Source organism: Castor canadensis, chromosome 3, assembly GCF_047511655.1.
Source record: "Castor canadensis chromosome 3, mCasCan1.hap1v2, whole genome shotgun sequence".
In the NCBI taxonomy this organism is placed as follows: domain Eukaryota; kingdom Metazoa; phylum Chordata; class Mammalia; order Rodentia; family Castoridae; genus Castor; species Castor canadensis.
Genome location: NC_133388.1, coordinates 177,333,616 through 177,358,825, shown reverse-complemented (window position 1 = coordinate 177,358,825; position 25,210 = coordinate 177,333,616). Strand labels below are relative to the sequence as shown.

The window sequence follows — 25,210 nt, the reverse complement described above, 5'->3', positions numbered from 1 at the left end:
GACTCTGAAGGGCTCTGCTGATGTATGAAAGGTACAGAAAAATAATGTAATGGAGGAACAAGGAATCAGTGGAAAATCAGTTTGGAATCCTTTCCAAGGTATTTCTTTTAAGGATCAGAAAAATGTCCTACACTTGATTCTCTCTGCTCTGTATATCAAATGTGTAACTCAGATATTTTTATTATTAAGGTAATATGCCTTCAAATCAAAAGAGGTCAAGAAATTCAGGAGATACTTTTGAACCAACATCCTCCTTTTGTACCTGCTCAGAATGCTAAATGACCAACAGATCAGAATGAGGGCTCAGAATAGAAACAGAAAATAATGTGCATGCAAAGACAGAGGATGACAATTTTTAATTTAATAGCCTGGTTACATTCGAGGGGGAAATGGAAATGGAGTACAAAAGTGAAGCTTATTAAAAAGGGAAGAAACAGGAAGTAGAAAGGATGAAAACATGCAAGAGCATTTTAGGTAATGTTTTCTGGAGAAATATGATTTAGTTAAGTAGGGAAACTGCACTTCTGGTGTATCTTTTAGTGTCATTGTTTGTTGTCGTGGACAGTGGGTGATTCTTGTCAATTGGGGGAGTTTTTCTTCTTTGATGTTTGTTAAGCTCTTCCATAGGATTCCAAATTTCACTGTCACAAATAGCAATCGGGCTGAGTGAGCATTGCTCTGTGAGATTCCAGATTTCTATTTAAGGCCCTAAATGGTACTCCCTAGAGAAGGTCACTCAGCCTTGAAAACCCAAAGGACAAGTTCTGTTGGAAGAAACAGATAAGCAGTTGAAAAATTTTCTCCTTGGTCAAGCTGTGTGTGTGTATATACTGATTGGAACCTAGGATTTGTATACAGTTAGATCTTCATGGCCAATCTAGGGGAATTCTGAAATTTCTCTTTCTAATAATAAGATCAATTTCATGCCTAGGTCTAAGAAATGACCAGGATATGGTAGAGTATTTCTTATGTTTTCATGCTGATTTTTAAAAAAAAGGTAAAAAAGAAAATGGTAACCACCAAATCCTTTGCATCTGTGCCTTCTTACTTGTCTGGGTAAATTATGTTAATGGGAAATGACTAATCTGGCTTATCATGAGGCTTGTCCATGAATATTTCTAAAAATACATTTTAACTCTGACTTTCATCTGCCACATACTTCTTTAGTAACAAAAGTGTCAGAAGCAGTAGTGGCTATCAAAGCAGTGATAGTATTCATAACATAGAAAGGATGGTAGGGACTACCACTTATTAATAATTATTAGTGCCAGGGCCTAAACCTAATGTTTTATGTTTTCATTCTAATTAAATCCTCATAGCAAACCTGTAGGATAAATATCATATTCTCCTTACATTTGTGGTGAAACATAGGCTTGGAGAAATTAAAGCACTTGCTTATGATTGTATAGATAGCAAATGGAAAAACCAAGATGAGAGCCTTAGTCTATAAGATTCTATTTGAATGTTCAGAGTCAAAATGAATGCCTGCTTTCAATGTCAAGCAGCTTCCCTTATTTAGACTTTTAGCTTTGTTTGTCTTTTAATCGTGAGTATGAGTTACAGAGCATAGGAAAGACCCTGTGTTATTCAGTGCCTAATAACCCACACTTAATACAGTGGTAGGCACTAAATCAGAGAGAGTGTGTGTGTGTGTGTGTGTGTGTGTGTGTGTGTGTGTGTGTGTTTGAATGAATGAATAAAAGAGGACAGAGTCATCACTATTTTCAAACTCAGATTCACAAGACCACTCCTGTCTATTGTAGGTCACTTCATTGCTCTATCTTAACATCATGTCTAAATCTTGCTATTCTGTCCCAATTAATTACTGGGACAGAAGACACAGGATGAAAAGTTTTATTCTGTATTCTTATTTCTAGAATCTATATATCACCAAGAACTGCCTGAACAATGGGTAGAACTACATATTTACTGTATAGCTTGTTCATCTAAATAATAATTGTTGAGTGCCTGTGTGCTAGCATCAGGCAAAATAATAATAAGCAGGTATAGGAAACTATCAGATAATGATAAAGTCTGTAATGAAACTACATGTTAATAATGTCTTGGGGATTAGTTTGCATTGTGTGGTCAAGAAAGAAAATTCTGAGATGACAAACTGAGATCTTAAATGATGAACCAAAGGTAAACATGAGAGAAGAGTTGGCTTTGATTACCTGCCTTAAAGTAGGATTGGACACTGTATGTCAGAGCAAGAGAAAGAGGGCAAGAATGTCTCTGTCTTGGAACATCTTGTACCAAGGCAAAGAAAATAGGAGATGAGAGGTCTCTGCAGTCTGGAGAATAGAGTTTAGATTTTACTAAGCTTTACAGGGAAAGCCCCTTTGAAACACAATCAGGTTTATATATTTAAAAGTCTACTTTTGTTATGCCATGGAGGATAGAATGTAGATGGGAAAGTATGGAAACTGGAAAAATAGGACATTTTTCCTGAGTCTTGATGAGGAACATGTATGTTTTGACCTAGGGTAGAAGGGGTAAAGATGGAGGTATGGGTCTTAGAGACTCCACAGTCCTGCATGTATGGGTACATGTAAGTAGGTAACTCGGTATTTTGGCAGTGGGGATGGAGTGAGGAAATGTAATAACAGGATGATTATTGGAATTTAGATCAGTATCTACGAGGCTGTGGAAACATTGATGGAAGAGCAGATTTGAGGAAAATCATGAATTCTGTTTAAGGCATGGTAAGTTCGAAAGTCCTATTGCATATCCAAATAAGATATCAAGAAGGAAGCTTATAAAGGAACTGGAAATTACAGAAAAATAGGGAGAAATAATAAGCTTGAGAATCATGGGCATACTGATGAAATTTAAAGCAAGTGGGATTTGAAATTACCCCAGGAGAGAGTATAAACCCCAAAGTATACTATTCATAGGAGGAATAGTTGGTAAAGAGAGAAGTAACCAGTGATATAGAAAGAAACCATCAGAAGGAGATATATGGAAGCCAAGAGAAGAAAGTGTTCCCAGAAGGAAATATGTGCTGTTGTGTTAGATGGTACGAAGTAGCCACCTGACAGAGATGTGATATTGGAAGAAGCCATATTAGAATTAACAAGCTCCACGCCTCAGTGGCCATGACAAGGGCATGTCCAGTGGAAAGATGGGATGGGAAGCCCAGCAAGACTAAGAGGGGCTACCGCAAACTTTTCTACATATTTATCTGTAATAAGACCAGACAAATGGAGCAATAACTACAGGTAGTCATGGGGAGGAGGAGGGTAAGGGTCATTTAAAATATATTGTGGCAAAAATAACCTGTCAACAATCTAAATGTCCACTCATATAGGAATGAGTGGAGTGTAGATGTCTGTGAACATGGAGTTTTTATATGTGAACATGGTTTTTTTTCAACTATAAAATATATCATGATAATACTTGAAAAAATAAGTAAACAGAGATCTCACGTGCAAGATGACTGAGCAGAGATGTCTAGTTCACTTTCCCATGAATAACATTAGAAAATAATAGCAAAAATACAAACATATGATAACAATGAGAGTAGAGGAGAGGAGCAATACCACCTTGTGAAGAAGATTTAAGGAAGCCAAGTAGAAAAAGGTGTCATCAGTATTGACACAGCAGCTACTGGACAGCTAGGAGAAGTCAGTGTGACAGTAAAAATCTCAGACACTCTAGACTTAGTGATAGGAGTGAGAAACAGGACTTACAAGGGGGAATAATTTAAGAAATATTTATTAAACAATCTTTTGCTTGCCCAGTTCTGCTTATAGGAAGATAGACTAATGGCCAGCAAAAAAAAAAAGGCTGTTCCTTAAAAATATGTGTGAGTTTGTTTTTTTTCAAGGCACCACAGAAGAGTTGGAGCATACTACATGCATATTAGCATCCAAAGCACAGGTGTCTTCATTGTGGCATCTAGGGGACACTGCCAGAAAGTTGCTCAGTCAACAAGCCCAACACAAGTCGGCAGAAATCCCAGTTCAGTCCCCATTGCCTTATTGTTTTTTTAAATTAAGACACAACATGTAAGACAGTTATTGGAGGGTAACATAAGATCAAGTTCAAAGAAAACTTTTGAAAAATACCAACATTCAGTATCCACAAAACAGTTAAAAATATGTCTTACATCTATTTTTTTAAAGTGCTGATGCTTTGAAAAGGGAACAAATTAAGGCTGGTTGTTGTAAATCACACCTATAATTCCAGCTACTTGGGAGGCAGAGATTCTGAGGATCACAGTTCAATGCCAGTTGAGGGAAATATAGCAAGACCTGCAACTCAACAAATAAACCAGGCATGGTTGTGCAGCATCTGTAATCCTAGCTATTCCAGAGGCTGTCCCTGGTCAAACTAGAGACCTTCTCCAAAAAAATATGAAGCAATAAGGGCTGAGAGTATGGCTTAAATGGTAGAGTGTCCGCCTAACAAATGTGAAGTCCTGAGTTCAAACCCTAGTACTGCCCAAAAAGGGGGGGGGGGGCAGTGAGAGGAACAAATGAGTAAAAAGACAGTCTTTAGAAATTAAATTATAATTTTTAAAATAAATTTTGAAGTCTAACAGGTGTTTTGGCAAGTGAAACTGAGAATAATTTCTCATCATGTAAAACAGAGGTCAGCAAACTTTTTCAATAAAGGGCCAGATAGTAAATATTTTCAGCTTCTCAAGCCATATGGTTGCTGTCACAGTTATACTTCTCTGACTTTGTAGTGTGAGAACAAAAGAGCATGATCGTGTTCTAACAGAACTAAACATTCATGAACACTGAAATTCTAATCACACATAATATTTATGTGTCATACAATGTTTTCCTTCCTTGATTTTTTTTCAGCCATGAAAATATACAAAGACAATTATTTATTAGCTTGCCATACAGAAATAGGAAGCAGGTTGGATTTAGCCACTGGGCCATAGTTTATTGACCCCAATGTAAACAGAAGGTATGGGCAATCTGTGAGAAAAGTATCTTTTGTTAAATGTAAATATTCAACTTCTTGGGTCTGTCCCTAAAAGAATTGAAAGCAGAGTCTCATAGAGATGTTGGAACACCATGTTCATTGCAGCATTATTTATAAAGCCAAAAGGTGGTAGCAACCTAAGCGTCCATAGACAGATGAATAGATTTTTAAAGTGTGGTATATACATATATATACATATATGGATTAGGATTCAGCCTCAAAAAAGGAAGCAAATTCTGACACATGAAGACACTCACAGAAAGAGGGAACAAGCAGCTGTAGTTTAATGAGTATAAACTTCAAAGATGGAAAGAGTTCTGGTCATGGATGGTGGTAATGGTTGCATACAATGTGAATATACTTAAAACTACTCAAATGTGCACTTAACAATGATTAGAAAGGTAAATTTCATGTTATGTGTCTATTACAACAACTAAAGTACGTATTTTTTTAAAGTCTTGAAGCTTCCATATTTAATAATAGGAGTTCTAGAAAAAGAACAAAATGGAGTGGAAAATATATTTTTAAAATAATAATTATTATAGTTTAAAATATGTAAAATAAAAACAATAAAGCAAGTATAACTAAAGCTGAGTGTTTAAATTGAAAGGGCCTACTGAATGCCTGTCAGAAAGAGTGAAGGAAGATCTATATCTGAGTACATTATCATAAAACTTCAAAATATCAAGAATAAAAAGAAAATCCTACAGAGAAAAAAATTACCAAGAGACCCAAAAGGAGTGAGAGTCAAACTACCTTAGACTTCTCACAACACTAGTTGAAGGGAGAAAGCTATAGCATAATGCCATCAGAATCCTGAGAGTTTTTTTTTCCAACTGAGAACTTTACATCTAGCTGTGCTAACAATCAAATTGTGAAGGTAGAACAAAGTTTTTATAATACACAAGGACTGAGAATGTTTACTTGCCACAAGTCCTTTCAAAGAAGCGTGCTTATGAGTGTGTTCCAGCAAAAAGATACAAACTAAGACAGGGGAAATCAAGGATCAAGAAACAGTTTATTCACCCATTTACTCATCCATCCAGAAAAGCAATGGAGGCAAAGCCTAAGTGATCCCTAACTAACAAATCTGGGAAGCAGCCAGTCTAATCTGGAGAAGACTTCATGAGGTAGATCTTTGGAAAGAGAGAGGATTTGATAAATAGAGAATATAATTAAACCCTTTGGAAATGTTGATGCTTTAAAAAATAAAGAAGAAGAAGAAGAAAGGAAAGGATTTACTACAAAGACCCAAAATCTTTGTAAGAATATTTGCTCCAAATCTGAATTAAACTAAACTATGGCATAATTTTAAGATAGAAAGAGGAAGAAAGGGAGGAAGGGAGGGAGGAAAAAAAAGAAAGAAGAAAGAAAAGAGAGAAAGAGAGAGAAAGAACGAGAGGAAGGAAGGAAAGGAAGGAGAGAAGGAAAGAAGGAAGGAAGGATGGAAGTCAGTCTATTTGCTTTTCATGTTGGGAAGCTTCTTTGAGATTTGCAGTGGAAATGAATGACATTGCACTTCTGAGCGTGTGATAGAAAAATAATCCAAGCCAGACTAATTGGCCCAGCATCTGAATAGTATTTACACAGTCATAATATGGTAAATGCTGCTTATTGATTTTAACCTTGAATCAATCTACAGTGATAACGTAGAAGGCTGAATAGAGGTCATAGTACTAAATAAATATGCTATTAACCTTGACAGCATAAAAATAATATTATAGATGACAGGTGAGACTTTCAAGGAAAAAAACAGAGAAAAATTAAAAGGAGTCTTTATTTGGAAAATTGTATAAATTTAAATATATTTTTTAAGGTTCCAAAACTAACCAGTAGAAGAACTAAAATTAACAATACCAAGTGCAAACATTTGGAAGAATAGATGGTAGGGGAAAGTAGCATTTATGTGCTAATTCCTAATTATTCTTATTGAGGTATCAATAGATAATACAGTAAGTCTCTTAAGGAGACCAAAAAAGGAACACCATTGAGTTTTTTAACCTTTGTGTCCATCAGCTTTTTGTTGCTGTGACAAAAATATGTGAGTGAAACAGTCCAAAAGTAGGAAAGATTTATTTTGTCTCCTGTCCATGGTCAGCTGGCTCCATTGCTTTTAGGCCTATAGCTAGGCAGAAACACCATAGTGCAATGGCATAGCAGAGGAAAGCTGTTCCCCTCATAGAGGCAAGGAAGCAGAAAGAAGTAATAGGAAAAGGTCAGGACAAAATAACACCTTTCAAAGACACACACTAGTGACCTACTTCCTCTAACCAGCCCCCATGTTCCATCGTTCCACTACCTACCATTGTCTATTCAGATTTTGAATGTATCAATGGATTAATCCATTGATGGGAGTAAAGGTTTCATGATTCAATCACATTCACTCATGGCAGCCTCAACTTCCCTAGACCACACTCCCCAAAACCTCCACTTTTGAATATTGCTTGCATCAGGGTCCATGCTTTTGATACATGAACCATTTTGGTGAACACTTCATATCCAAATATAATAGCAACTGGAAAATTGCAAGTGGGAATTGCAATTGAAGTTAAAGAAGAAAGATATTTGAGTTAAGGACATGATGGGTTCTACTTCAAAGAAAAAATAGTTGCCAGTGAAAAGATGGGATAAGAGATGTGTTTTTCACTATAAGCCCTTTGGTATAACTTACTTTTAATAAACTATTTGCATACTTTCTTTGATAGCAGTCAAAAGATTAGAAAATAAACATGATTATAGAAGCAAAAAATTACTTAAATTACTAACCAAATATAGATGATTATTTCTTTATTATTCTCAGAGTACTTTGTCTGAATTGACTGGTTCCTGTACTAATTTGCCCCCTGTGTTAGTTTGCAGGACTGCCATAACAAAGTACCCCAAACAGGCTGGCTTAACTGACCAAAATGTATTTTCTCACAGTTCTGGAGGTTGGAAGCTTGATATCAGTGTGCTAGTTTGGTCAGGTTCTGGTGAGAGACCTTTTCCTGGTTTCTTGCATGTGGCCACTCTTCCTAGTGGGTGAGGGGGAAGAGAAAGAGTGTTCTCTATTGTCTCAGCTTATAAGAACACACACTAACTCTATCAATTGGGGCCTACTTTTATGACCTCATTTAACCTCAATTAGTTCCCTAAAGACCTTTTTCTACAAACAATGAGAGTTAGGGCATCAGCACATGAATTTTGAAAGAACATAGCAACCCCCATTGAATTTATCCATCATTTGACTGAATTGGACAGGTGACAAAGTCTTTGACATCAAGAAATAATGGAGGTAGGGGATTATCTTTTGAGTACCTTTAACTCTTAAAGCCAAGACTAGAACTGGAAACCTCACACAGACCAACCCCTATACTGCCAGATTACAGAATTTTTAGACTCTCCAAACCCCAGAGTCCCCACCCTGCCCTATGTTGCTTCTGCTTTGTCCAGAGTGCTAATAGCAGGGTGGCTTCAATTACCCTAGGGTCCATCAGCCTTCTCTTTTCATCCAAATTAACCATTCAGTATTTTGATTATTTCATTTGATCATCACATCCTTGTAATATAGACAGGCTAGGTCTTTTCATTCTCATTTGATTGATGCACAACTGAGAGAAAGATTAAGAGGACCCTATTGTGCAGAGCTAAAAACGTACTTTCTTCTACCATAAGGAAATTGGAAAGAGCTCTGGAACAGGAGCTAGATACTAGTTCCAAGCCCAGCTTGCCCTTGGCATACCCAGACTAGAACAAATACAGGGTTGTCTTTGATCAGATGTGTCTCAATGGAGTATTCAAAGAGGCAGTCTAGTAGCACTGGGAACCTCTATAAATAGTTCACATGTCTGATCTTCATTCTTCTACTGTGTCCATCATGCTGGAGTGAAACTATGAAGTAAGCACCAAGTATGGCTTCATTACTGACTTGGACTGGTTGCAGCTCTGAAATTCACCAACACTCTGACCTCAGATGACCTGATTCACCTCTCTAAGCCAGTTTCCTTATAAACTAGATGTAATAAGTGCTTTGTAGGCTGTTGAGAAGATTAAAGATGATTTACCTAAAGTCCTCAAAGTAATTCTTCCCATGCTGTGTTACTACATTGTACCTAATGATATGCCTACAAGGGCATCAGTATACTCTTCTGCCACATCCCCAAGCCCAGTTTGGTCAGGTTTGACCACCTGTGTTCTTGCAAGCATTTTAGAAAAGGAAAAACATTTGAAGCATACAAGTTTTCTTGAGAATTCAGCTCAGACTTGACCAAACATCACCCCATCTTGTTCTTTTGTCAAAGCAAGCCATATGGTGATTCTTTGTCCCTGACATTCAAGAGGTGTGTAAATAGATGCCAACTCATGACTAAGGATGTCTAGTAATATTACATCTGGTCCCTTTTGCACTGAGGCCATTTTTGTTATTGATCTGCTGTATTGTTACACCAAAGGAATTATTCTGGAAATATGAGATGCTGATGATGATCAATAACCATTTTTATGGTTCATATTTGTTTTTATTTTTGTGTTTCTCATGCTTTTCTTCATCCACTATTCATATAGGGTTTTGCTTATAAGGTATATGCTCAGTGTATGTGTGCCTTTGTGTCTTGCACACATCACATCTCTTACAATGTGTTCATCTGTGTGGATGAGATGGATTTTCCTGTTGTACTAAACAGAGCAGACACAAAGTACAGTGTGATCCTTTCCCTCCATATTTCACTTGACAGGCTGCACAATCTTAACTGATCGGAAAAGCAGGCCTTGATAACCTGAGCCATCCAGGATGTCAGAGACATCTTGTTTCTTGTTGACAGCCTATGTACTCTGTTTATTCCCACTATGAGGTTTTATTGTTAGAAACCCTGATGCCCAGCAGCATGTTTCGGGGCCAACAGATCTTACTAGCATTGCCTCAGAGCATCCCCTTCACAGGTTTTAAGTGTAGCATCTGTAGTTTCAGCCTGGGGAACCTAGGCTGTATCTTTTCATAGGATTAGGACTTTGTACATATTTTTCCCTGGAAATAGAAGCAGGCTGACTCTGAGTCTCAGGGAAAAATCAATGCATGACTTCTCATGGAAGTTTCAGGTGATATTTATGAAGTCCCGTAATAAGTAGGAGTTGCCTGAATAAGAAGGAATGTCCCTTCACCTATCTTTATTTGGTATCTTTGTCTACCACGTTTTCTTCCATTTTATTGTGTCTTCTCATTTTCTTCTTCCTCTGCCTTTTAATCCTTCTCCTTTGTTATCAACTGTTTTTCTTTCTGTCTGAGCTGACAGTAGATCACCATGCCCAAGTCAAGTCACCTGGACTTGTAACACTGCCTGTGTCCACTGCACTACACTCCTGTTTCCCTGAATCAGGCTTGGGAATACAGTACAGGAGCATGTTAATGTCATTCAAGACATTAAGATATACTTTGTGGACACATAGCACTGCTTAAGTGCTTTAGAGAAACTGTTTCTAATCCTTCCATGAAACGCAAGACTTACTTGCAGTGTATTCGGAAGCATGTTTAGAAAGGCTGAATGATCAGTCCAAGGCACACCGTGCTATTGAATGCCAAAACTGGTCTTCAGGCTAGATCTGTGTTAGTCCAGATGACAAGTTTGTTTCATCACATCACTCTCTCTATCAGTAGAAAAAGGAAAAGAAAAAGATTGAGGCTTTGAGATGTGAGCTATCCTGCTAAGAATTATAGTGCTAGACTTTCTGCATTTTTGGCTCAATATAAGAGAAATCTAATTGGAGGAAAGGCTATTTTAGTCTCAACCTGGGAATGTCAAGAGTGAAGCTGGGACTTGAACCAGTTTTCTGACACTCAAAGGATATAGGAGCTGTGTGATATATGATGACAGACCAGACCAGACAGTTCTTCCACTCGTTCAACAGATAATTATTGAGTGCCTGCCTCATGCCAGGCACTGTTCTAATGTTTGGATTCTTTCCAAAGTAGGAAAGACTTCTGCCCTTGTGTAGGGTGGAAGACAGTGGGAAGAGACAGATAATATACAATAGATAAATAAGTGATTTATGTAGTGTGCTGGGTGATACTTGCCATGGAGAATGAAGCACTGGAATGAGGTAGTGAGTTTTGGAAGCACCAAAATGAGAAGCATTACATTTCAAAATAGGGAGTTGAGGATAGGCCTTACTGAGAGGGAGTATTTGAAAGAAGGGAGTTAAGAGTTAGGTCTGTTGGTATTCTAGGCAAAACAAGAAGTGAGCATAAGTAGGCATTTTTTGAGCAACAGCAAAGAGACAGCTATGGTGGAAGCACAGTGTTGTAATGGAGAGATTGGAGTTTGATGTATTTGAAAGTAGATTCCTATGTTCTCTCCCATCAATTAGATGTAAAGCATAAGAGAAAGAGAAGAGTCTATGGTGAAGCCAAGATTTGGGGCCTCAGCAACAGGAGGAAGCTTCTGTCACAGGAGAGTTTCTGTTAGATGAGATGTTGAAAGTTATAGACAGAACAGTGTTGAAAGGAAGAATAGGAGGTCTGTCTTGGGTACGTTGAGTTTGAGGTGTTATTTACTGGATATGTAAATGGAACTGTGAAGTTCTCAGTTACATATAGGATTCTGCAGTTTTTAGGGTGAAGACTGGATTGGAAATATAATTTGAGATTCATCTGCTTACATCATGGAAAGATTAAAAAAAAAAGCGATGAAACCCAGTAGAGAACACTGATGTGATATGTGAAATTAATATAGTGGGTGATGAGGAGATTTGTTTTAGATTTTTCTACAGATGATAGAAATCTGACTGTAATTTCAGTATGAAAGAACATTACCTTTTAAACCATTAGTACTTATTAGCAATGAATGACCTATTTCATAGGACATACTGTCTGAAAGCAGTGAATTTTCAGACTCTTGAATCTAGATCAGTGTTTTCCCAAATTTTGTGTACTGAAAAAAGAAAGAGGCAAAAAGTCATTCTCTCTCTCTCTCTCTCTCTCTCTCTCTCTCACACACACACACACACACACACTTTGACATATTCATCATAGTTCAGTTCTACTAGCTACTATTTTAGATGTCCTAAAGTAGCTTGGATTCTTGTGTTAGATTTAAGCTTAAACCAGTTTAGTACTCAAATCCCTTCAAACTTTTAGTTTCTGTGAGTCTGCAGTTCTCTGAAATTAGGTACACAAAAGATCACCACTAAAATCTGATATAGGCAAATTTAAAGGAAAATTTTATCTCAGGCTAAATTTATTTCTTTTTTTTTTCATTAATGAAACCACTACAGTGGTATTTTGTAATAGTGGTCCCCAAATTCATATGATAGGATTGTTATAGTCTTAAAAGTTACTGAGGAACCCTAAGAGCTTTTATTTATTTACATGGATAATGCAAATATTTCATAATAACCAATACAGTGACTAAAAATGGTTTCAAATGATGAGTAGTTGAAACCTGAAAAATAAAGTTGGGGTTCAGAAAAATGTACCTTCAGGATATGAGAGTCCTAATTTGACTGCAGTTCATTTGAAGAAAACTCAGTTTTAAACTTCCTGTAAGTTTAGCATGAGCCAATGGTGTGACTCAGCAATAATAAAGATTTACATTTTCACCTAAAGATTTCCATTTTTGTAGTCAACACATTTAGGACACTGCCTTTTGAAGGCACGTGAGCACGCTACAGTGGCCAGTGGAGGAGAATGGAAAGTAAAAGGTCTACAGCAGAAGCAGTGTGCAGAACAATTCGAGAAAGTAATGCTGCCTCACCATATATTTGGAAAAAGTTACCAAAGTGTCTTCCCATTGCTGCTCCTCAGGAACTGTTAGCACTGCTCAGACAAGAGAATTCAGGAACCATGAAGTGATTCAGATGATACTGAAGCAGTGGGTAAATGTAAAATAACATGACACTTGGTATCTTTCATTTGCCTAAAAGAAAATATTTTCCTCTTTTACCTGGAAACTTTGTGGCATTGAGATGCCTTCTCTTTGGGAGGCATAAAGTTTAAGTGCTCCATGCATCATAAGATATTTGGTCCAATCTCTAGAATGACAATTAAAAGTGAATCTGGAAACAGAATATAACAGGCCAGATACCTTTTAACAATTTTATAACTATCTCTTTCTTAAAAGAATTAAAGTGCCAGAAGACATTATTAGCATTTAAAAAATAATAAGTTCAAGTGCTGAGTATTCTGCAGACTAGTCCATTTCTTCCTGATATTTGGAGACCCTTTTCCAGATGAATGAGCCTTAAAAGCTGCTAAAGTAGATGTTGATAGTTTGTTGTGTGTGAATGTGTGTTTCTTCCTCTACTTTCTCCCCCCTCCTTCTTCTTTCTATAATTTTGAGTAAAATGACATAATGTTCATAAGTAAAAGAGATGACAGGGAACTAGAGAATGGATGTTACAAGATAGTAAGGAAGGCAGCTGTAAGAATACAGCTTGCAAACATTGTTTTATAGAGATGGTAAAAACATGTGTACCACTTTCTAATATTTTGCCATAGAGGTTATTTTGTCCTGCTAATGGCTATAAACAATCTAAGCATTCTCTACTTTGTCATAGTCAACCAGTTAGGCCTCATGTAAACTCACCTAGTTAAGAGTTTGTACAGCAATTAGGAACCCAAAATTGCAGTGTTCGCTTATAAATCAAAACCCAGTAAATAAAAAGAGAATTTATACTGCAAAAAGATGATAATTAAATTACAAGACAAAATTTATCTTTAAAGGCATTTTGCAATGTTCTTTCAATACCAAACTTCTTTAAGCCATTTAGTTATTTCCTTACTTAGCAGAAAATCTCTAAGTTTGTATTTGAGAATTTAAAATGTAGTGCATAAGAGTTCTTTTCAGTTAAACACAAATCAGAAATTACCACAAAACAGAGGTGAAATTATTATATGAGGGTGAGTCAAGATAAGAATCATTGGCAAAAAAAATAATAATCTGCCAGAAACCTTTCCCTTAGGGATGTATACTTTGCATAAAGTCTTCCTGTAAAGTAGGAAGTAAAGGGGTCTAAAATGCACTTTCATTTTTGTCTCTGGAAGGCCAGGATCAATTCAGAAGTAAATGTCTAGAATTTGCTTGGTGTCACAATGCATAGGGGTTAAGATAACAAACTGCCTCAGACCTCTTTCAGGGCAGCAAAACAAACCAAAATTGTCTCCAGGGTTGCAAATTCAGGAACGCTGTGACAGAAGTGAACATGGAGAAAGGAGACTGGATAAATGTTTTTTTAATGTTTGCCTTTGGGCAGGATGGTTTTTTTTTTTCTTATTAGTTTACTGTTCCCGGTAAATGTGAAATACCTTATTTCTTTGCTGTATGAACTATTATTATTTTGGTTTAGACTCCTACTGTGAAAAAAAAAAGGACTTGGCAGCATATCAAAGAAAATCATCATCTGGTGATGGACGTACAGAGAAGTGCGAACATGGAGGCAGAGGAAAGGAGGACAGTAGAAGGATGTGACACCTCCGCCCCTCCTGTTCCTGCCTTTGGTGGGATATATGTTAATTCCATAGGTGGAGCTTTAATTTGTTCCACATTGCACTTATAATTAAAGATTACACTCCTTAAGGCATCAGGTTATGGCATTTGCTTCCAAATCTTATTTGATGTTGGGGAGGGGGCAGTGATGATAGAAGGAGGTGTGACTGAGGTTCATCAGGCGCTACAAGATGAGAAGATCAGGCAGGATAAATGGCTCTGGGAATCTAGAAGGAACAGCAGACTGGGGAATTAGAGTCATCACGGCTCTTAGCAAGTTACTGTTCAGCAAACTAATGATAATTACATAGCACAACCAAGGCTAAGAATCAGCTGATAAGTAGGGTCAAGATTTTTATGACCACTTACTTAAGAAGAAATTAAATAGTAATTGTTAATGGTAGGAATCCTTATCCCCCACTTCATTTGTTATACCAGTTTATAGGGAGGCATATCGTTGTATGTTCACACAGTATTAACCTTTGAGATTATTCCTATCTAAGCAAGTAATAGTAAATTATCACTTAGAATATATACTGAAGGAAAAGTGAGGCAGCTCCTTGAGTGCTAGCCTTGGAACCACTGAATTCATGGTAAAAGTAAATGTCTAACAAAACGTACATGGTGGGCTGGTGAGGATATGCTCTAAGTTGACTTGGCAAATTTGGGTAAATCACCACCTGAAGCTCAGCTGAATGGGCAAGTCTTGGTGCAGAACCTCTGTTCCCAAGGAAATGAACAAGTTAAAGAATGACCTTTCAGGAAAGAGGAAGTTTAATGCATTGATGTACAAGCATCTTCATCCTCCTGCCTTTCCCATGGTAATTTACAGCTTTCTGTGACTGGTTTATAGGAGTCTTCAAAAACTGTGACTAGCTTTACTTGCAAAAAGCTTGCAAGAGTTTCAGGGTAATGATGTGTCAGCTATAAACTCATTCAGCTAATCAGAAGGAAAGTTTTTAGAGCAGGAAAGAGCCCGACTCAGTGGTGCTGACTTGTGAAACTTGGTGGTAAATGCATTTCTACCTAAAAGATCTTAAATTCTAGTTTCCTAATCATGCAAAGGAAAGGAAGTAATGGTAGGCAAAAAGAAAAATACTAAACATCAACACCAGGAACAACAACAATAATTTTAAAAATGCACTAATTTGCACCCTCATGACCAAGATTCTCCTCTGTCATCAAAATTAGAAAAATAATCAATATGGTTTCACAGAGGTTAGAAGAAAAATGATTGGCAGTACAGTAGCCATAGGAAAGGTGGCAGGCAGAAGCAGCCATGTTTGATTAGGGAACATGTGATCACAATCTACCATGGAGAAAAGCAGCCAGAGCTGAACCTGCTGATTTGTGAGGTCTATCTGTGAACACTAGACTCAGTCAGTGTTATAGTAGTTATTCTCCTCATTGAGCATATAATGTATGTTCCAGCTACTAGAGCTGAAAACAAACTGCCCTACATCTTGGTAGTGTCAAACAATTACTTGTGATGTTCACTGATTATGTGAGTCAGGAATTCACTGAGCACAGTAAGGGAGCCATGTCTCTTCTTTGTGGTATCTAGTAGACTCAGCTAGAAGATATAGGGCTGGTGGCTGAAATGATCTGAATTTTGTTTACTCATTTGTTTAATCGTTGGTGACAATTGTCACATGACACCCTAGGTACAGGATTGGCCAAACACCTTCACATAGTCTCTTCATGTGGCCTGGCCTTCTTCACAACATGGTTGGCTGAGTTCCAAGTTAAGTGCTGGAGTGTGAGCCAGGAAGAAGCTGCGTCTACTTTATGACCTAGCCTCAACTATCACCTAACATCAATTCCACTGTACTCCATTGGTCAGGACGCTCACATACCTGAAATAGAAGGGGTGGAAATACACCCCATGCATCAGTGGAAGTAACGTCAGTCACTCTGAATGAAAAGCAGATATGTAAATACATCTGTATATGCAAATACATACATATATGTATATAATCTCTGGAAAATATAATTGGCCACATTCAGTAAGATTGAAAGAAAAAAGTATAAGAATACAAAGTGAAGTGACAAGTATTATTTGCAATTACGTTGTAAGTGATGGAAAAGAATTGCTCAACTGGAAATATTTTAATAAACAATAATACCAGAGAACTCAGCTTTCCAAATGTGAATCACTTACATTTTCCTCCTCCTCCCACATTTTTCTATTATCTTCTCATCTTATGTACCATTGTTTCCTTAATTTTTTTCACAAAATTGGGCCATTTCTTTACTCAAACTTGTTTTAAAAGAAAACTAGATATTACTATAGATATAAAGTTTACTTTATGCCATCATTTATTTGCCATAAATAAAGATAACGTTAATTATAATAAAAGTAAATCTAACAGTAATAAGATATGCTGCTTCCTGTTGAAAGGTCTGAAACTGAAGCAAGCTTTCTTTTTGTCAAAAAAAAAAAAATGTTAGCAAGTGTTTGGAAATGCTAAGTCATACTTCACCAAATTAAGGCTTTCTCCTGTCCTTCATTTGAAAGATTTGAGAAGAAGTGAACAAAAATGATGCCTAGAACCAGATGTGGCATATGCCTATGATCCTAGTACTCAGAAGGCTGAAGCAGGATGATCTTGTCTTGAAGGCCTGCCTGGGCTGCATAGCAAAACATTGTCTCAAAAAAAGAAAGAAAGAAAGAAAAGAAAAGAAACAAATGATGCCTAGTAAGAAGAGCAATGAAACTTAAAGCCTGAGCTTTGTATCACTCAAGACCCTTTAAAGAACTATCAATATTTTATCCCCACTTTTTTGGCAAACACTAATCCAAAATGATAAAAAATTACTGACAAATTTTCATCTAGCCTAAACTGAATTCTTGAAATTATAAGGGAAAAGAGTATCTGGCTTATTTTTTAGTTATTTATTTTTTTAGAAAATTGGAGAATAGGAGGGCAGAACAGGTCCTATCTGGGGTACTAGTGGGAGGCAGGGAGGGGATAGTAGGAGGGGATAGAAGGGTGAATATGGTGCAGATACTGTATATACATGTATATAAATGGAAATATGAGACCTATTGACACTATTCCAGAATGGGGGGAGGGGGATAAAAGAGAATAATGGGGGTTGAATTCAACAAGAATATATTTGATATAAGAACTTTTGTAAATGCCACAATGTACCCCCAGCATAACAATAAATAAAAGAAAAATAAATAAATGTATTTGTAATGCAATACTTGTGAAAAGCTAGGCCCTTCACACTGCTGTGTGGTTGTGGGGTTTTTTGAGGGAGGGAAGTTATCTAGTTTTATTTTGTTTTAGGGTTTTATTTCTCCTTATGAACACTTCTCTGAGAGAGCTGGTGTGCAGTAAAAGGCTTTGGCCTAACTATGCTCATTATCTTATTACCATTCCACCATGCAGGTGGAATTGGCTTCTTGCTTCCCCACTGAGGCACAGCTAATGTCCTGGGCTTTCTAGGGCCACCCTAACTCCAGACCCCTGGGCAGCCTTGCACGTTTTTAGTCTGAGTGCTATAGTATACAGTTCTTAAATAATTATCCATACCTGCAAGAGTAAATGTTGTATAGGCTCTAGGAATGTCAGAGGTTATAGAAGGACACCTCCTGGAATATAAAGAGAGGCACTTGGGGGCCACTACTTATCCTAAAATCCAATAACTTACCATTCCCACCATCATCTTGTTGGAGTATTTAGTATAAAACACTACTTCCTAGGGTTTTTCCTAGTAAAAATAATAATCAAGAATAGGTATAATTTTCAAGGACTTCTCCTGTACCTTTTCTTTGTGGGTTTTTTGTTTTGTTTTGTTTTAGCAATATTGGGGGAATCTGCAAAGGTTAGGAGGAGGACAAGAACCAGATATTTATCTTTAGGGAATCCAGGCTGTAGCCTTTACCACACTTTGGGATGTTCAGCAGTAGTACCTTTCAAGGCATGGGGCCTGCATTAACAGACCTTCTTTACCTTCTTTATAGTCAGCTGCAGTGAAGCTGTCAAAACCAGTGGCTCTGTGGACCCAGCAGGATGTCTGCAAGTGGTTGAAGAAACATTGTCCAAATCAGTATCAGATCTACAGTGAGTCATTCAAACAGCATGACATAACTGGTAAAGTATGCAGTATCCGAGATATTTACTCACTTTCCCCCTCCCCATCAAGATGACCTTTCCCACACCCTTATAGTTAAAACAGCATCTTCCTGATGAAATTTTCTGGCATGGGTTTACTCTAAAAGTGGTGATAAACTCCAGATCCACATGAGACATGATGTTTAAGTGGTAAGGAGAGGAAACTGGAATTTGAATGTCTAACGTAAAATTGTATTCAGGATGAGAGGGTTGGGGGATCCTAGAGAAAACAAGACCATGCCAATACTAGCAAAAAGAACAGTTGTCTTCCAAATCACTTGTGTTACAGGATCTGTATGGGGATCTTCTAAATAGGGAATGTTTTTCCATAGGAAAATTTTGTTTCTCTTTTGCTCATTAAAGTTTATTGAGTTTTCTGGCTAGTGAGAAAGCAATACCAGTATCCAGTGATGTAGCAGAGTCTATGGTAAAGTCAATTTTCCTGCCATTCTTGTTCTCTAGGCATCTAGTTCCTTGAGGATTACCCTCTTGTGTTGACACCCAAAGATGTTCCAAGTCTCTGAAGTGAAATATAATACTAACTCACTGCCCTGAGATAATACCTTTAAGACACAAATTAAAACTCCATTTAGATCAAGGATTATTTGAGTGTTCTCCATGGCAGTCAAGAGCACTTAGAAGCAGAAAATAGGAGAATATAATGAACTGCAAAGCTCCTTCAGATCAAGTCTCTCAAGGGGTAGGATGGGAGAAATGAAATGAATATGCCCACCCCTCCCGTGGCAGTGGTAGAGTATCTTTTCCAGACCTTACCTGCCCTCAGATTCTGCCTGCTTGTGGGCAGCTCACCTCTCCTTATTCACAAACATTGCAGTAAAAGGCAAGACTGAAGAGCAGGATTCCATGGGCTTCAGGGGAAGAATGTAGTCCAGATCCTTCCTTCTGTCTGAGAGAAAGCTGACACTCCAGTGAGAGAGTGACTTGCCATACAACAGCTGAGCACTCTGGACAGGATGCCTTTTTCCAAACCCATTTTGTACCTTCAAAAATCTTAATGTTTCTAGCCACTTCTCTTACTTTGAAAAAGAGATGCATTATGCAGAAAGTATTTCTTTTTGCATTTCACTTCCTACTCTACAGCTGTACAATTTGTGGCTGTTCCTTCCCCTCCCTTGAGCAGGAATTGGTGGTTTTCAAAGTGTGTTCTGTCCAACCCTTGGCTACCAAAGGGACAGGGGTGTGTTTGGGTTGAGGTGGGTGTGTCAACCAAAGCAGTTCTGTTTATGTCTGTGTTACTTATCCCATTCTCTCAGAAAACTGTACTTGGAAATAGGGTTCTAGCACTAAATGTTTAAAAAATGCATAGCTAGATTATTTTAATCCTGCTGACCAAGTTAATAATGTCTAAGTATACAAAGAGCAGACCAAGTATAGTTCAAGCTGAGTGAACAAAAGAGTAAAATTCTCCTAACTTAAGATAAAATTGATCCACTATTGCAGTTTTTCTCTTCCCTCTACTACAGCTAATGTTCCTTTGGATGAGATTCCTAGAATCCTGAGGGCAGTAAGTGTACTTAGCTTACTACAACTATCTAGGTTTCATTTCCTCGCTCCCTCCTCCCATTAAGTGTATAAGAAAAGCCCACGTAGGGTCAGTTGTTCCATCTGAAAAGTGATCAATCAGTTAATAACCATTTGCTTAAGGACAGCGGTCTTCATGAGATAATGGCTGTTTAATGTTCCTTGATGCCTACATGATAGCAAAGGCAAAGCCTTTTCACGAGCTCATTTGAAAGCAGTGTTATCCTTTATGAGAGATGAGAACTATGAAGTGAATTATGGGGGAAGGATAAACTTCACAATAGCTAGAAGAGGATGAGCAGTGCACCCCCTAGGAGTGAAGGACCTCCTGCTTTAGTGCTGATGGAGTGATAGATATCACTTTCAAGGTCCTCTGCTGAGTGACTGGGGAAAGGGACATGGGAAGAAGTGTGTGTGGCAAATAGTTGTCACATTGCTTTTGGTGACATTCTTGATCTCTACAAAATACCTTTGAAATCAGTAAGTTGCAGCTGTCTTTGGATCTTGGAGAAGCAGCTTACATTGGGAAAGTTATTAAACCTCACTTCCTCATCTCAAAAATGAAGGTAATAATTGTCACAGTCTCAGAGAGTTGTCATGAAGGTTAAACTAAATGTCATAGGTAAACTACTAAGTCAACCATGGTAGATACCTTCTACTTGCAGCATCGTGCTGTTATACGTATCAGGTCTCATCTGGAAGTGTGACTTCATCTTATGGGTAGTTCATTTTCTGACAAGCAAGGAATTATTTGGGGACTTTGAGAATAATTTCAGATTAACATTTGTTTCACATCTTTTTGACATTGGAGACCTTAAAACACCACTCTCTTCCCATCTTCTCTGGCCTGTGCCTCTCTCAGGGTGAATGTAAAGAACCCAAATACTCAAAGACCCAAGTGGCCAGAAGGCAGCTTCCAGGACTTAAGGCAGTCTGCAACTACCAGTCCTGTAGTGCTGGAAGCAATGGGAATCCCCAAACCCCAAGGCCAAGAGGTTTATGCAATCTTAAGATGTGATAAAAAAGCAAACCTCAATGGCTGTGCAGACAGGGGAGTGACTTAGGGAGGTGCCAGGGAAGTAGATGCAATGGTCAGAGGAAAGCCCAGCACTGCAGTGTCACCGTCTGATGTTGTGAAGGTTACTGTTTGCACTTCAGTTTGCTTTACTCTTATAAAGTAAAGGAAAAGAATTTAGTACCTGCCTCATTAGGTTGCTGTGAAGGGAGTCAGAGTCACAGCCAGCATATAATGGATGTGAGTTGCTGCTGTTTTCCTAACTGCTATCCTGATATTTGTTAAGACAAAACTAGAGGCATAAGCAGTGTTGACTTTCATCTAGCTCCATTGTTCTGAAAATTGGGAAAGGAGTGCCTAAAGGAAAACAAAAAAGTCAGGGCTAGTAAATACCCTGTGCTAATCTGCAAGGCTACAAACTAGATTGTTCATATGTCTCTTATCTGTGCTTAGGTTTTTCTAAGTGCTGTTATTCATTTAATTTGCTTAAAGGAAGCATCTCAAATATCATGCTTATTGAGGAGGCATGTTATACCAATGTAGTATATAAATGACCCTTGATTTAGAGGCAGGTGATCTAGTGATGGTAAATAAAAAGGACATATTTTAAATGGAAAGAAGAAAAAAGATGGGTTTTCTGATTATAGGTCTAAGTCAAATCCTCTCAGTTGTCCTTCACCCCATCCTTTAAGACATAGTAGCTGTATAATATCACACAAGTTGTTTCTTGTCATAGAATGAGAAAAATATTTGTCTTAAAGGCTGTTAGGAAGATTAAATGGGATGATACATATAAAGGGCCTAGTTTAATGGTGACACACAGTAGACATTCATCCATTTAGCAAGTATTTATGGAGCATCTACAATGTACTGGGTCTGGGGAATAAGTAAATAAGATAGTCAGTGATCCATGTACAGATAAAATTGTGCTTTCAGGGAAACCATGCACCATCATTTATATCACACCATTTTGTGTCATCTATTTCTAGTAGGGAGCAGTTTTACAACTTTGTAAGTTGTAGATAACTAGCAACAATACAGTAGTCCCCTTATCTGTAGTTTTGTTATCCATAATCAACTATGGCCTTAAAATATTTAATAGAAATTACATAGTTTGAGAGATGCCACATTCACCTAACTTCTTTTATGGCATAATTATTGTATTTTATCAGCTATTGTTGCTAAACTCTTACTATGCCTAATTTATAAATTAAGCTTTATCATAGGTATGTGTATGTAGAAAAAAACCATGGCATCTATATCTATCTATAGGATTCTGTACTGTTAATGGTTTCAGGCCTTTTGGAATGTATTCCCTATGGAGGGTTAATGTAAACAAAATTCTTGTCTATTGAAGTGTAAGTTCTGACCCACAGAGGTTTAATTGACATCCCTACCTACAGTGGAAAAGGTGAGCTTTTTTTCTCATTTGCACATTGATTTCAAATTTCCCAACTTTTAATTGTGTCTGCTGTTTGGATTCTCTTTTGATCTAGTCCTAACATCTTACCTGTTTCCTAATTAATGAGGGACATTATTTTAATCTTTTTGAATATTGCTTTTTAACCTTGGTAGTTTTAAAACAGTTTTATATTTCTATTTTCACAAGCAGTTCTACCATATTAATATTTTTATGCATTTGTTTGAAGGAAATTAAATTCTGAACAAATTTTCTCCCCATTACTCCAAAATCCAAATACATATATATATATAATATGTATATATGTATATATATTCATATGTCTATATATATGTGTATATGTTCATATGTTTTTATATGCATATATGTATGTATGTATATATATGTTTTGGGGGGAGGGGTTGTTTGTTTGGTTATCTTGGCGCAGAACTGGGAATTGAAGTCAGCATTTTGGGCTTGTTTGCTAGGCATATGCTTTACCACTTGAGCTACTCCCAGCCCTATAAGATAGGTTTTAACCTACTAGTGTTCTAAACCTTTTGTAAATTTCCTATTAGAATTTTTGATGATTTGTGTTCAGAAGACACCTGCTATTTTGTGGCAGATGTGGTTAATCACAAGAGAACTCACTTGCCTTAATTCCCTGCAGAAGCAATCTTAAAGAGAAGTGAGAGGTTAGACCACCAGAGAATCATTAGGATATATAGATTTATACCATCAGATTAGGCTTGAAGGAAAGAAGTTTGTTTTTCTGTGCTTGCAAGATTCTTTCTCTGGCTTTCTGAGATCTGGCTTGGAATGCTGATGAGGAAGTTCTACTGGGACCAAATGTAAGCTCATAAGCAACTTTCAGATTCTCTTTTATGTACAGTTATGAATCTTTTCAGGATGGCAGAGATATTAGCCCCTGACTGTGCCTAGTACTCTTCCTATGGTGAGTGCTAAGTCACCTCAACTCCTCTAGCTTCAAATCCTCTCTCTGTGAAGGGCTCTTTCCCCTGCCAACTTTAAAGACTTATTTTCATGGATGAAGCACTCAGAGCTTCCCAGAATATATAATGTTTTTAAAAGCTATTTTGAATGAGTATATAGGGTTTCCTTGGGTTTACTTCATAGAACAACAATGGATATCTTTTAGAAGTCTGCAGGAATAATTATCATTTGAGTAACCCCTACAGATGCTCCATATTGATTTGTCGTATTTCTAAATGTTCTCCTACAAAATAGATGAGTACTTCTGGTTCTTTTTGTGCTTCAACTATTACCCATTTGTACTTTTTCCCCTTTTAAAAGTATTCTACTGAGATGTAGAACCCTGAAATTTGGCAGTTCTACTTAATACTGTCGAATAAAGGGAAACCACTTTATCTTTTTCAAACCTTTGCAGTGTGGCTCTATGCATTACCTAGCATTGTTCTATTCAGTGCTGATTTTTCTGAGCTTTCCTACCCTCTATCCTTTTGCAATTGTCTTCTTTTATTATGGTTAGAATTTCTCATAAAGACCAATGGGGTATGTAGTTAACAAGTGTCAAAAGAAGTGGAATTATTACTTTATGTGATGTACCTCTGAGACTACTATTTAGTAGAATCCAGCATAACCAAATACAATGTGGATGTATTTAACTACCACAGTCCTCACCTGCACATTTTCTTGTCTTCATTGTTCTTTCTCTGGATATTGTGTTCTACTTTTCTGTACCATTGTAATTTTGTGCCATTTTTCTTTTGCATGAAGTGCTCCTTACTTTGTTTGGAGCCCTATGTACATTATTTCATATTTATATAGTAAAGTTCTTGACATCATTAGGGCATGAATTACTTCTCATAAGTTAATTTTCCAATAATAGTGTTTATTTTTTATTTTTAACTTTGGATGGAAAGCTTACTGACTTTCTACTTATTAACCTATTAACTTTTGAAGAATATTGCTCAATATCCTTAAACTGAAAGTACTGAACTTGGTTTTCTTGATAATTTGGGGAGTTTATAATAAACTTCTCAATGTTGGAATGAACTTTCAATACGACCCAAGGTTTTACAGGGTCAATTTAAAAATCCTTTCAAATGAGAAATAAACACATGAGTTATGGGGAAAAGGGCATCAAAATATCAGCTTCATTCCTGATAAAGCTTTTTAGAGAATGCCATTTATGGCTTCGAACAAATGGATTTGCTAAGAATATGTTCTCTCTAAATCAAGTATCCCAATTACAACTGAGCACTGTCTTTCAGTTAGTTCATGGCAAAAAGCTGACAATATCAAGTACATGGGTCATAAGATGGGCTGGAACATGGAAGAGTAGGCTTGGTAAACATGATATGGAGCAGGAGCTTTATTTAGGAATGTCTCCCCACTAGCAATCAAACAGAATGTGGGATGAGTATCCCCTAGTAATTCAACCAGATGTCTCCCTGACTATCCATTCCAATATACCTGCTAGATGGCCAGCCAGCCTTTGTTTGAACACCTCCAGGGATGACAGTTTTATAATTTTTTAAAGCAGCCTGTTTTTCTGTTCAACATTTTAAATTTTTGTGGTGGTATTGGTCATAGTGGTTATGGTGTTTGGTTTCCTTTACTGCCTCCTCTTCAAAGCTGTAGTCCTGCCAAATGGCTTTGAAGTTTTCTCAAATGCCATACTCTCTATCATTCTCAATCCTACTCATTCACCAGATAATCCCAATTTCCTTCTGGCTTGAGTTGAAACACC

General features: G+C 37.2%; 1 protein-coding gene across 11 annotated transcripts in view; it reads left to right on the top strand.

Annotated features, from left to right (window-relative positions):
• Positions 1 to 25,210, top strand: part of Samd12 (sterile alpha motif domain containing 12) — a 412,402-nt gene that overhangs the window by 158,694 nt on the left and 228,498 nt on the right. For 10 of the 11 annotated variants that reach the window (XM_074069104.1, XM_074069098.1, XM_074069108.1 and 7 more), the window contains one exon: positions 18,370 to 18,499. In XM_074069104.1, coding sequence (XP_073925205.1) covers positions 18,370 to 18,499 — 130 coding nt within the window. The remainder of the gene's footprint in view (positions 1 to 18,369; positions 18,500 to 25,210) is intronic. The other variant, XM_074069099.1, reaches the window with a different exon arrangement.